The sequence below is a fragment of the Podarcis cretensis genome, assembly GCF_951804945.1.
Source record: "Podarcis cretensis genome assembly, chromosome: 12".
Lineage (NCBI taxonomy): Eukaryota > Metazoa > Chordata > Lepidosauria > Squamata > Lacertidae > Podarcis > Podarcis cretensis.
The window spans coordinates 47,811,010-47,823,848 of NC_137181.1; the positions used below are offsets into that span (position 1 = coordinate 47,811,010).

General features: G+C 43.8%; 2 protein-coding genes across 6 annotated transcripts in view; one reads left to right on the top strand and one right to left on the bottom strand.

Annotated features, from left to right (window-relative positions):
- NPHP3 (nephrocystin 3) overlaps positions 1–12,839 on the bottom strand; it is a 224,095-nt gene that overhangs the window by 44,816 nt on the left and 166,440 nt on the right. The window lies entirely within an intron of this gene.
- DNAJC13 (DnaJ heat shock protein family (Hsp40) member C13) overlaps positions 3,984–12,839 on the top strand; it is a 61,937-nt gene continuing 53,081 nt past the window's right edge. For 2 of the 3 annotated variants that reach the window (XM_079947144.1, XM_079947145.1), the window contains exons 1-3: positions 3,986–4,233; positions 10,219–10,299; positions 11,778–11,853. In XM_079947144.1, coding sequence (XP_079803270.1) covers positions 10,232–10,299; positions 11,778–11,853 — 144 coding nt within the window. In that variant the 5' untranslated portion in view covers positions 3,986–4,233; positions 10,219–10,231. Of the gene's footprint in view, positions 4,234–10,218; positions 10,300–11,777; positions 11,854–12,839 lie in introns of all 3 variants that reach the window. The other variant, XR_013831977.1, reaches the window with a different exon arrangement.

Consider the following 12,839-nt stretch of genomic DNA (forward strand, 5'->3'; position numbering starts at 1 on the left):
ATGAAATAAAAGGAAAAAACGGTTAAGCTGGTCGTTGCATTCTGCATTTCTGCTACCAACCAAGAGATCAGGTGTGAAATGTCATAACAATACACAAAGGTCAGCTATTAATCCCATATCAAGGCTAGAGAGTGTGTAGTTGGTTGTTTTCAGTTTTTTCCTGCTTGCATCCAGAAAAGTAACATGCGTGTCCAGGGTGTTTGGATGTTACTGTGAGAGAGTCTGAACGTGCAACACGCCACACCACCTGTTTTCAAGGGCAATGGAGTTCATGCGGAAAACTGTGTTTGTATAGCAGTAAAAGTAATTGATACAGGATGCTGAATTGATCCTCAAGTTGGGCTGAGAAATGCAAGCTTCTTCTGACAGCACCAAAGCTACCCTTCCTTCCCAACAGCATCAAAGGTAAATGGAACATTCTCTGGGTTCGAATTACAAGAGCTGGAAGATGAGACCAGTTTTTTAGATGAGGAAATGGGAAAGGCAAAAATGCAGGCAAGGACTCTTCAACTGACACCGCTGGCATGGATGGCTAAAGCATAAAATGCTCAGGAAGTTTCCCCCGTTGGGGACAGCCTTCCACAGATGGGGAGAGCATCACAACGAATGGTTAAAACTAGAAGATGTATCTGGATTTTAAAATGGGATTAGACAAATTCATGGAGGATAATACTACTAGGTAAAGGTAAAGGTACCCCTGCCCGTAAGGGCCAGTCTTGCCAGACTCTGGGGTTGGTGCGCCCATCTCACTCAAGAGGCCAGGGGCCAGCGCTGTCCGGAGACACTTCCGGGTCACGTGGCCAGCGTGACATCGCTGCTCTGGCGAGCCAGAGCCGCACACGGAAACGCCGTTTACCTTCCCGCTTGTAAGCGGTCCCTATTTATCTACTTGCACCCGGGGGTGCTTTCGAACTGCTAGGTTGGCAGGCGCTGGGACCGAGCAGCGGGAGCGCACCCCACTGCAGGGATTCGAACCGCCGACCTTTCGATCGGCAAGCCCTAGGCACTGAGGCTTTTACCCACAGCGCCACTAGTGGTTACTAAATCATGATCAGTACTATTTTTCTAGAAAAATAGGCGCCGGGACTCACCATGAATGCCTCTCTTGTTCTCTTATGACGACAATGGCACCCACCTGAGAGGTGCTGGAACTCAGTTCCAGTGAGTTCCAGCTGGAAAAAAAGACCTAGGTAGCTAAATGCTAGATCCAGGAGCAGAGACAGCATTGCCCCTGCCATTCACATTTACCGGTCAGTTTATGGAGAATTACATGTCATATCTTCCTAGAATGAGAGCTAATGAGTGCCTATGAGTAACAATTTCAAAGGAAGGAGCTACGTGGCAGTGAAGCATTACTACCCTTTAAGTTTTTAGGAAGAACTCTCAAAAACAGGCAGTAAAAAAAGAGAGGCAAAGCTGTTCAGTTGTAGGTTTAGGACTGTGCTGGCCTCCCTATCCTTTCCTGAGCCACCCTTTGGAGTGGTAGGGATGTCCTACTGGCCAAACTACCGTATTTTTCGCCCCATAGGACGCACCGGCCCATAGGACGCACCAAGTTTTTTTGGGGGGAAATAAAGAAAAAAAATAATCCCCCCCCCCCAGGCGCTTGTGGGGCCAGCAGCAGGGAGAAGCGCTCTTCTCCCCGCCGCCCGCCTGCAGACCAGGTCCGGGGACAGCGGGAGGACGCGCTGCGCCTCCCAGCTGTTCCCTGGAGCTTGCGGGGCAGGCAGCGGGGAGAAGCGCTCTTCTCCCCGCCGCCCACCTGCAGATCAGCTCCGGGGACAGCGGGAGGACACGCTGCGCCTCCCCGCTGTCCCCGGAGCTTGCGGGGTTGGCGGCCGGGAGAAGCACGCGTCTCCCCGCCGTCAGCCTCCAAACCACATCGGGAGACAGCGGGATGGCGGCGTTCCGCCTCCCCGCTGTCCCCCGACCTTGTGGGACTGGCGCTGTGGCTCTCCTGAAGCCTGGAGAGCGAGAGGGGTCGGTGCGCACCGACCCCTCTCACTGTCCAGGCTTCAGCGAACGCCTGCATTCGCCCCATAGGACACACACGCATTTCCCCTTCATTTTTGGAGGGGAAAAAGTGCGTCCTATAGGGCAAAAAATACGGTACTTGATTCCCGATCACCTGAGCCAACATGGTGTAGTCATTAAGAGTGCTGGACCTGGGTGACCAGGGTTCAAATCACACCCCCACACCCCACTTCAGCCATGAAGCTCACTGGGTGACCCTGGGCAAGTGAGTCCCTCAGTCTAACCTACCTCACAGGGTTGTTGTGAGAAGAAAATGGGGAGACAACACTAATTAATGGGTAGATCAGGGGTCAGCAACCTTTTTCAGCAGGGGGCCGTCCACTGTCCCTCAGACCTTGTGGGGGGCCGACTATTTTTTTTGGGGGGGGGAGATCGAATTCCTATGCCCCACAAATAACCCAAAGATGCATTTTACATAAAAGCACACATTCTACTCATGTAAAAACACAGTCCAGACAGTCTGTGGGCCAGATTTAGAAGGCGATTGGGCTGGATCCGGCCCCTGGGCCTTGGTTTGCCTACCCACGTGGTAGATGAACACTACCTTGAGCTCCTGGGAGAAAAGGTAGGATGTAAATGTAAATACAGTGGTACCTCGCAAGACGAATGCCTCGTAAGACGAAAAACTTGCAAGACGAAAGAGTTTTTCGTTTTTTGAGTTGCTCCGAAAGACGAATTTCCCTATGGGCTTGCTTCGCAAGACGAAAACGTCTTGCAAGTTTGTTTCCTTTTTCTTAAAACCGTTAATTCCCAGGGTGCATTCAGGGGGTGCAGTTGCGACTTGACTTCGAGGAGCAACTCATAGCACGCGGTGTGGTAGCCTTTTTTGAGGTTTTTGAAGACTTTGGTGATTTTTGAAGCTTTTCCAAAATCCGTGCTTCGCAAGACGAAAAATTCGCAAGACGAAAAAACTCGCGGAACGAATTAATTTCGTCTTGCGAGGTACCACTGTAAATAAATACATGAATGAGCTCAGCCAACAGTGATAATATTTGGAGCAGGGGGGCATCGTTTACAAAACTGAGCCTATGAATATTGGCACAGAGTTTAAAGCACAATCCAACAAAGATAAATAAATTCTTCCCCACCCCATGGGGCATAATTTTTTTTTCTTTTTTTTAAAAAAAGCACTGGGCAAAACATTCCTGCATTGCAGGGGGCTGGACTAGATGACCCTTGTGACCTTTTCCCATTTTATGATTCTGCAACATGTCTCTCTGGTATTAAGTCTCTATAGCCACAGCTGGCGCCGTAACTCTGCAACGGCTTGACGTCCCACCCTGAAATGTGCACTCTCCCATTGTCTCCTGAGACAGGCGGATGCCGACAAATACATTTTGTGCTCCCACTTTGTATTTTCAATGTTGTGAACAGCCCTGCGATCTTCGGGTGAAGAGCTGTATACATCCTGTCCCCCCCCCCCCCCAGGCCCGTACCTTCTTCCCCAAAAAGTGACCGGAAACGAAGCCTATAGACCTGAGAGAGACCTGCAGTTTTTATAAGAGTTTATATTTAAAGTAGATAATTAAGTGAGCAAACTAAATGAATTTAGATAATTAAATTAAAAAAATTAATTTAAGAAGCTGCAGAAAGAGGAGGAAGTCAAACTTTCAAATGTTAAAATGATTGTAAAATTAATGAAAAGTATAAATTTGAAGAGTATAAATAAAAACCTTTATAAATATTATCCTGGGAATGGAGAGAGAAGGAACCTCCATTCCCAGGAGAAGTCTACCTCACCTCACCCTCCCCGGCCAGAGAGTGGGGCGTTCCCTCCCTTCGCTCCGCCCCTCCCTCCCTCCCTCCAGCTGCGCTCTCTGCGCATGCCCACTTCCCTCCGGCAATGGGAAGCGAGGTGAGGGGAAGGCGGCCGATTAACTGAGCGGGTCAGCTGAGCTCGTCGCGTGACCAGGCCGGGCAGGCGGCGGCGGCGGCGGCGGCGGCCTGGGCCTGGACTGCGCGTGCGCGCGGAGGGTGGCTCCCCTGCCCGAGCGAAGATGGCGGCCTCCAGAGCTAGGCTCTGAGGGGAGGCGGCAGCGCTTCGGAGGGGTAGCGGCTGCAGCCCAGGAGGAGGAGGAGGACGAGGAGAAGCCCTCTCGGCGGCAACGGAAGCAGCTGCGGGGGCTGCTGGCTCGCGGCGTCCCTTGTCAGTGCCAGGCTTCGGGGGCGCGGGACTGGACGGCGCCGCTCCCCGGCCAGGTAAATAAATGGGTGCCCCCCCCCTTGAGGGCACAAAAAAGAGACTGAAGGGAACCTCCGAGGGCTTTGCATGCAGTGGGGGGCGGGGAGGGGAGGGAAACACGGACTCCCCCCCTTATTCATCCGAGCCAGTGACTTCTCTTTTCTCCCCACCCCCAATTCAGTAAGCACCCCCTCCCTATTTATCCTCGGTAAATGGTGGCAAACAGGTTGGGGTGGGGGTTAAAACAGGTGTCTAGCCCGCATTTCCGCATTTGCTCCAAGGAGGCTGGCACCCAGCTTGCAAAATCCCCCTTTTCTTCTTTCCCTGTGGCCAAAGCAACAGGGGAGAAGAGGGCTGTGCACTATTATAGCACGTTAACAGTTGTGTTTCCAAGCACAAAAGCCTTCATGCTTCCACAATTGTACGTATCAATGTGTTCGGAACGGTTCCCTTGTTTTGGGGGCACCCCCTTTGCTTGGCTGCCCCTGTGCTGCAAAGGTGGTGGGTTCAAACCACTGCCAAAAACTTTAATGCGCTGGCTAGAGTTCATCTTTCCCACGGCTTGTTGCTTCCTTGCATGCTCCATCCAGTCTTCTGGGAAGAAAATTCATCGACTGACATAAAAATGGTACGGTCAGCGTATGCGTTTAATTTCCACCCGCCTTGGAGTTTTCTTTAGAAATGTGGTAAGGTAGATGAATTATTGGGAGGTGGACAGAATTTGTGCACAGTAGCTCCTGAATTGCATGATGCTGTGATTGAGAACTGCATCTTCAGTTCCATTCCAAATGGCAGTTCCACATCCAATATGTGTTTTGAATCCTGGGCTTATATTGTAGGGTGTTTTATATAATTCACCACAAAGTAGGGATTAATTTTTCTTCAAGGAAACGGCACTTACACTTGTGCACTGCAAGCCGTGGCTTTTAAGAGACTCTACTTGAGAGCTGCTTTTCTCACGCTGAGCCAGAATGGAAAAAGAAACAATCAATATATATAATAGACTTTAAACAAGATGTTAATGTATGTGCTGTCTTTGGCATCCAGGAATTGATACAAATAATTTGAAAGCAATTCTGGAATGTCCCCCACCTTCTGAGTAATTTGAATGCATGTTCACATGCATGAGTATCTGAGTAAATGTTTTTCCACTTGCCATCATTTAATCATTAACACCCAGAAGTAAGCTGCTTTCTGCTGTTTTTGTCCTTGTAATTCTTTATCTGCTGCATTCTCCCAGAAAGCCCACAACCCAGCTAACTTTTGTGGTAGATTGGTGAATGAAATAACTGTGGCAATTGGGCCATCTGGCAAGGGAGTGTCAGTATCTTTTAATTCCATACATAATTTGATGAATGCAGGAGCCCATGTGGTTATTCTCCTAGGAAAGTATGCAAGTTAACGTGTAAAATGCATAACCACAGTATATTCTGGAAACTGGATCTAGATAAGGCAATTCAGTTTTTCTTCTGAACCATATGTATGCTTTTTTAAAAAAGTTAATCAGCTTGTAGTCAGTTACAGTGGTTTATTATTAAATTTGTATAGCACCCTTTATCTGAAGATCACAGGATGGTTCACAACAACAAAAATACAAGAGAACCCAAAATACATAATAAAAACAAGAACAAAAACAAACCAGTAACATGCCACTCACAAACACATTTGAAATGACATAGAATATTAATCAGCCCAAGGCCTGGTTATCAGCCTTGTAGTGTCAATGTGGAGTTCAAAGACAGGAAAAGATACAACTTGGTAAAAATGTTTAACTATTTGTCTTGATGTGGTAGACCTTGGATTTCCCAAGTTTTAGCACAGGAGTCAACAAACTTACCGCGCCTCGGGCCGGTGTCTCCAGCGCTGATCGCGCGGTGGGCTGGGGGAGCGCGTGCCCATAAGCATGGGCACACGCTATTTCTGGTGCACTTCTGGGTCGGAAGAGCACTGGAAATAGCTTGTGCACATGTGCACAGGCCTCCTCCAACCCGGATGTGCACCAGCAATAACGCTTGCGCATGCATACAAGCTATTTCTGGTGCTCCTCCAACCCGGAAGTGGGCAGCAGCGCTGCACCGGTAAGAGCAGGCGGTGGGGGTCGCTGCGGACCGGATAAACGAGTTCCTCAGGCCTTATCTGGCCCGCGGGCCTTAGTTTGGGGACCTCTGTTTTAGCATCTTATTGGAAGCTTTGGTGGGTTTGTAGTGTACAGGGCAATCCTATATATGTCTACTCAGAAGTAAGCCCCATTGAGTTCAGTGGGTGGGCCTTAACTATTGGGTAAGAATATTTGGAACTACTATCTTAAACATTTATTCCTTTATAATGGGTTCTGTGTGCTGGATGACCATTTCCCTCATCCTTGGTCAGTATGGCCAGTAGTCAGGGGTGATGGGAATTGTGTTGTGGTGGCTCCCCATTCGTGGAATGCTCTCCCCAGGGAGGCTTAGCTAGTGCCTTCATTACATATGTTTAGGTCCCAGGCGAAAACATTTCTCTTCAACCAGGCCTTTGGCTGATTATCATTTTATGGCCCTGTAAATGTATTTTTGGGAAGAGGATTATTGGTTTGCCTTTGTTTTTGTATTATGTATTTTGTGTTATCATTTTGTATTTTTATGTTGTGAACCACCCTGTGATCTTCAGAAGAAGTGTGGTATACAAATTTAATAAAATAATAATAGTAATAGTTCAGCAACATTCAGCGATCCAAAGGTTAGTTGTCTCTGACCTATAACTAGTACAACACATTTGATATGAGATAACATTATAGACCTTTGTCCACGATTTCTTAGCTTCAGGGGGTTTTTTTGTTTTGAGACAAATGCTATACTACATGAATGGCAATAATTCATTATTGATTTTCAAACTGACTGAGTCAATGGAGAAGTCATTCATCAACACTCCACCTTTCTGCTCTTCTTTTTTCCTTCTCTGAAACCTTTTCCCTTCAAACAACCTCTACAGCTGATTTGTTTCATTTTGTTAGAATGGTTGATGCACTTAAGCAGCAAATATTATGCTGTGTATGATACTTCCAACTTTACTGCACATCTTCAGATTACTTAAAATAGCTATCAAAAACATGTAGCCACTCATTAGAAACTTGCATCTAATGAAAGATTTGGTGTAATTCAGTTTTACTTTGAAGTCATAATAAATTACATTACAAATGTATAACTTGAGAGGTTGAAGGATGTGTGTCGAATTAGTATAATAGACAATGGGTGTTCTGCTTTACTTGAAAGAGAAATCAGCTGTCTCAGATATCTTGAAAGTCATGTTAGAGGGAGGGAGAGAATAGCATTACTTTTCTTCAAAGTGAGAATGCATTAATTGCATGCTGGCTGTGGCAGCTGCTAACAATGAAATTGAACTGGGTAATAATTTGGTAGACCAGGTCTGTTAGTGGAACATTGCAACCAAGTTGCTTAGTGAGAAGAACTGCACAAACTAATAGAATTTTTAGATAGAAAGAAATTTGTGTATGTGTGTGCTTTCATTCTCAACTCAGGGCTCTCTAAACTTCCACTGGTGTTTATTGAGCAGGTTGTTTTTAACGGAGCATACCTAATTGGTTCAGCTGTCTTGCCTGATTCAGTTGTTCCTGAGTCATCTGACTCAACATGCTTTGGGCCTTAACATTTTATTAAGTGCACCATTTGAGACTCCTTAGCTGTGCTGGTGCCTTCCTTTTCTTCTCCCTGTGACTGTTACTGTGCCAGACACTCACAGATGCCAGTTCTTATAGTATGCATAACGATACTGTCCTGGTATCTACCAAATTTGGGCCACCTCCCTTGTTTCCCTTTGCTAGCTGGTAAAATCATTATTTCATCAGGACTGTTGAGATCGTTTTTATTTGTGATCGCTGGCATCACAGCATTTAAATTGATTTCAATGTGTATTGTTTTCTTTTTTGTATTTTTATGTATTTCATTGTGCTGCTATCAGTTGCCCTTCTGGACATGAAAAGGTGGGGTGGAAATGTTTATAATTCAACTTCAATCTATATACAAGCTAAAGCATAATGAAGAGTTAAAACAGCCTTCATTTCTTGATTTCACATGGCAGCTGATCTTTTAATGTCTTCTAATGCTGGCCAATGGAAAATGAGTAGCAATTCACCATTATCCATATAAGTAACATTTATTTAGGCTTAAAATATGGAGCTCTAAATTGCACACAGTAATAGGGAAGAGATCAGAACTAAGATCATTGTTGGGTAGAGATGTGTGTTAGTGAGTGTATTCTAATTTTAAAACCCTAAAAAGGAATATTAACTGCACATATTGTTGAATATTATTTTTGAGTGACCCTCTGGGTTAATAACGTTAGGATGGAAATGATGAAAATTATTATATTCTACAAATCTGATAAAATGGTTATATGATACTACAAAGCCTGACTGGCTCTTTGCAAATGACATTCTTTGAACAATGAAAGCTTGTGATAATTTTGCCCAGTGGCATGGAAAAGCTGAAACTTGCCTGTAGCTATAGTGGCAAAAAGGAATTGTAACCTAGTAACTTGTACCTGTATCAAATATATTCCTTACAGCCTCTGTTTACCTTAGTAGTATGCTTGTTCCTTCTGTCCTCCCCTTCTTCTCTAAGTTATTGCATAATAAGTACATCATGTACAATGCTGCTGATTGTAACTGCCAAAGAATTGGATCCATTTCTCCAGATTTATGGGAGCAAAGTCTCTAAATAGATAAGCTTTGAGTATGAAAAGGCTGAATGAAACTGCTTTGTCTCTTTGCAGTATTTGAGACTTAACGCTTATATTTTGCGGTCAGTAAAAATTTGTGGTAGTACTTGACTTTTCATGCACTTACACACCCAGCAGAATGAGGTGATAGAAAGGAAAGAGCAACTTCAGGTTGCAGTAACACATGTCGGATTTCTGGGGCGGGGGGCGGGGATTGAAATTTGCATTGCATTGCAAAAATCTACAGTTTGCATTAAAAACAATCTTTAGCTTGGGTGGCTAACCTGTGACTCAGTTATGGCAGAGCTACAACTCCGATAATCTCTTTACCATTTTTCCTACTGACTAATGGTGATGGGAGTGGCAGCGCAGCATGTTTTCCTTGTATTTAGTAATGGTAAAGGTACCCCTTACCGTTAGGTCCAGTCGCAGACAACTCTGGGGTTGCGCACTCATCTCACTCTGTAGGCCGAGGGAGCCGGCGTTTGTCCTCAGACAGCTTCTGGGTCATGTGGCCAGCATGACTAAACTGCTTCTGGCAAACCAGAGCAGCGCATGGAAACACTGTTTACCTTCCCGCTGGAGCCGTACATATTTATCTACTTGCACTTGACATGCTTTCGAACTGCTAGGTGGGCAGGAGCTAGGACCAAACAACATGAGCTCACACCGTTGCGGGGATTCAAACCGCCAACCTTCAGATCGGCAAGTCCTAGGCTCTATGGTTTATTTAGTAAAGAAGCCTAAAAACTTTGAAACAGAGTCAAGCTTGCCTAATATTTGCAGTTGGCACCCATTCATTGTAACTAACGAACTTAAAGAACTTGGAAAAAAGAGAGCTGGAAGATTTTCCACCCTGTATCACTGAATGCAGATAGGTGATCAAATTTTGACTGCTCCTCTGTGCTACTTACCCTGCAGATAAAAAACAGTACAGCAGACAAAAGGCTGCACTACAATGGTTGCCCTTGAAATGCTACATTTATCTTTGCAGGGAGTTCTTTTGTACATGAGAAGGTATTCAAAAGTGGTTTGCTGCAGCTGTACAGTATCTTGAAGTGGTACAATCCCTTTTATCACCTACTTGTGTAGTCTATGTGAAGCTGCTTAGTAAAGAGATGTGAGAGAACTCCTGAACTATTGTCAGTCGGGGTCTCTTGCCTAATAGTTATGTAACGTTTTGAGTAACAAGCAACCCCTTCAGCAAACTGTATTGTGTATTCAGTAGAAAATGTATTTCTGTTCTGTGGCAAATTGCTTTTATTAATCCCAAGCATATTTTGTTACAGGTTCTGGCACAAAATGAATATAATTAGGGAAAATAAAGATTTGGCCTGTTTCTACACAACTAAACATTCATGGAGGGGAAAGTAAGTAGCCTAGTTTATTTTATTCTACAGTTTTGAGGTGGTAATGACATACAATAGCTTTTCTGCTATCCAGCTGTGAGTTTTCAAACTGGTCTGCTAAAATTTATTTGAATTGGAATATGCTAATAATCTAATAATCTCTTTGTGATTAATCATAAATACCACTGATCTCCTAAATAGCTTATTTTTATGTAAGCTTATGTTTCAACAATTTATTAGTTTCAGGACATTTTCACACAATCAGTTGTTGAGTGGTCAGTTTATTAACTGCTTCCTATACAATTTATGAACTAGAGATTGATTATTGCATTTCTATGCCGCTTTTCATTCAAATGAATCTCAAATAACAACATAATAGAATAGAATATCACAAATGCAACATACAGTGGTACCTCAGGTTAAGAACTTAATTCGTTCTGGAGTCCCATTCTTTACCTGAAACTTCTTAACCTGAGGTACCACTTTAGCTAATGGGGCCTCCCGCTGCTGCCAAGCCGCCGCTGCGCGATTTCTGTTCTCATCCTGAAGCAAAGTTCTTAACCCGAGGTACTATTTCTGGGTTAGCAGAGTCTGTAACCTGAAGCATCTGTAACCGGAGGTACCACTGTAAATCGTAAAATTAACATATCATCAATGAAGCAATTACAATTTATAAAACTGCTAACAAAACAGCAATTAAAAATAAGCTAAACATCACAATTACCGCTAAAGTCATATGATAAACTAATCAGTACAGCATTTAGTATCTTAAGAACAACATTATAGAGAAGTAACTATCCAATATACTAATATTAGACTCCCTTTGAGTATTAATACATATTGTAGCCTATATGGCACAATCCATGCACAAGAGGGAGGTATCAGCAGTTTTGGGGAAACTCCAACGTTTGCAGAACAACAAAACCTATTTAGTGGCTGGGAGGGTACACTTAAGAGAACGGGGGGGAAACCCCAAACAGCTCAGTGAGGACTGAGCATGCTCAGTAGGCACAGAAGGCTGGGTGGGGTAGGGTGGGAAGGGGAAATGGGAGGGGGGAAATACATTGAAAGAAAGCATGAGTTGGTGACTGGAACTCTGGAGAGAAGTGCTTCAAACTGCAACATATTGTTTCAGGTCTCACACAACTATAACCCCATGTATTTGCTCTGACACTGCTTCTTGCAATGCCTGCGTAATCTGCGTTGTGTTACAGCAGTGGCGAAGCAGCTTTAATGCATCCCATTTCAAATTCCTGCTTGCCATCAGAGTATATTCTAGGGTGGGACCTCAAGTTCCATAATGAATGCCTAACTTCTATCGCTTAGAAACGTGCCTAAGTGGGCAGGGGATAATTTTCCTTGCCCCAGATATTGGTGAGTCATGTTGATGATTCACCTGAAAGAAGCTTCATGAATGTTTATGGCTTATTTATAAAACAAAAGCGATTTTTGCTGCAATATCTCTCCTAATTCTTGTTTCTTGTTGGTATGTTTTTTAGGTATAAGCGAGTCTTTTCAGTCGGAAGTCATGCCATCACAACATACAATCCTAACACATTAGAAGTTACAAATCAGGTAATGCCATATACATAGTAACTTCATGAAAATGTATGATTTCCAAAACTGGATTGAGTTGGTTTATATGCCAATCCTTTTGAGAGAGGAAGGATGTTTGGGGACTAGAGGGAGTTGCATGAGTTAATGCCAACATTAATGATTTGGCTAACTTATGTCACTTGGTATATGCTCAGATTAATTACCTCATGGTATCCTTCAAACTCGCAGTAAGACAACTGGTTGAGATAAGAAAGGTATATTTTTCCCATCCTTTCATTGCACATTTCTCAACGATATATGGATTTCCATCCGTATTAGTGAATGTTAATATTAATGTGGAATCAAGTAGTGCCGTTATTTGGAACCCAGGAGTATATTTTTGGTATCTGGTATCAGATAATGAAGAATTGTTGCTGACCTTGATTAAATGAAATGTTATATTTAGTTGCCTTAAGTTTGTACACTCTTCAAATGCTTTGTGGGGTTGATCAGCAATTTGATATGAGGGAGTAATAGAATTTTAAAATTACCAAGCGTAATTCTTTAGTTTTCTTGTCTTATATCAGATTGCTTGATATCCCTGCTTGGCAATGATTGTTGTTGAGGAGACAGAAACCTGAAGGACTATAGACTTAATCACAATGTGAAATGTGTGTCATTTCACCTGGATCTTTTAATGCCTTCTCATTATGGATATTTTTTTCCTTTGGTGCCATGACTGAGTACAGAAACGCTGAATATGCAATACCTAGGACTGTTGGTATCAAAAAGTTTTAATATGAATAAAAACAAAAATAGAATACATTTTAAATTTAGAGTTGGCAGTCTGCCTTGGGTAGCCTGGGGCTTAACTATCACATTCTCATTAAACATGCAGATTGTTGCGATTTCTGACGCTAGGGGACACACTGGAGATGTCAGTTTTTTGATCTTTGTGCATCTTGCAATTGTAGAGTTGGCTAATTAAGGGCGATGAACTTTAGAAGAGGTTTCTGTGCCTGATC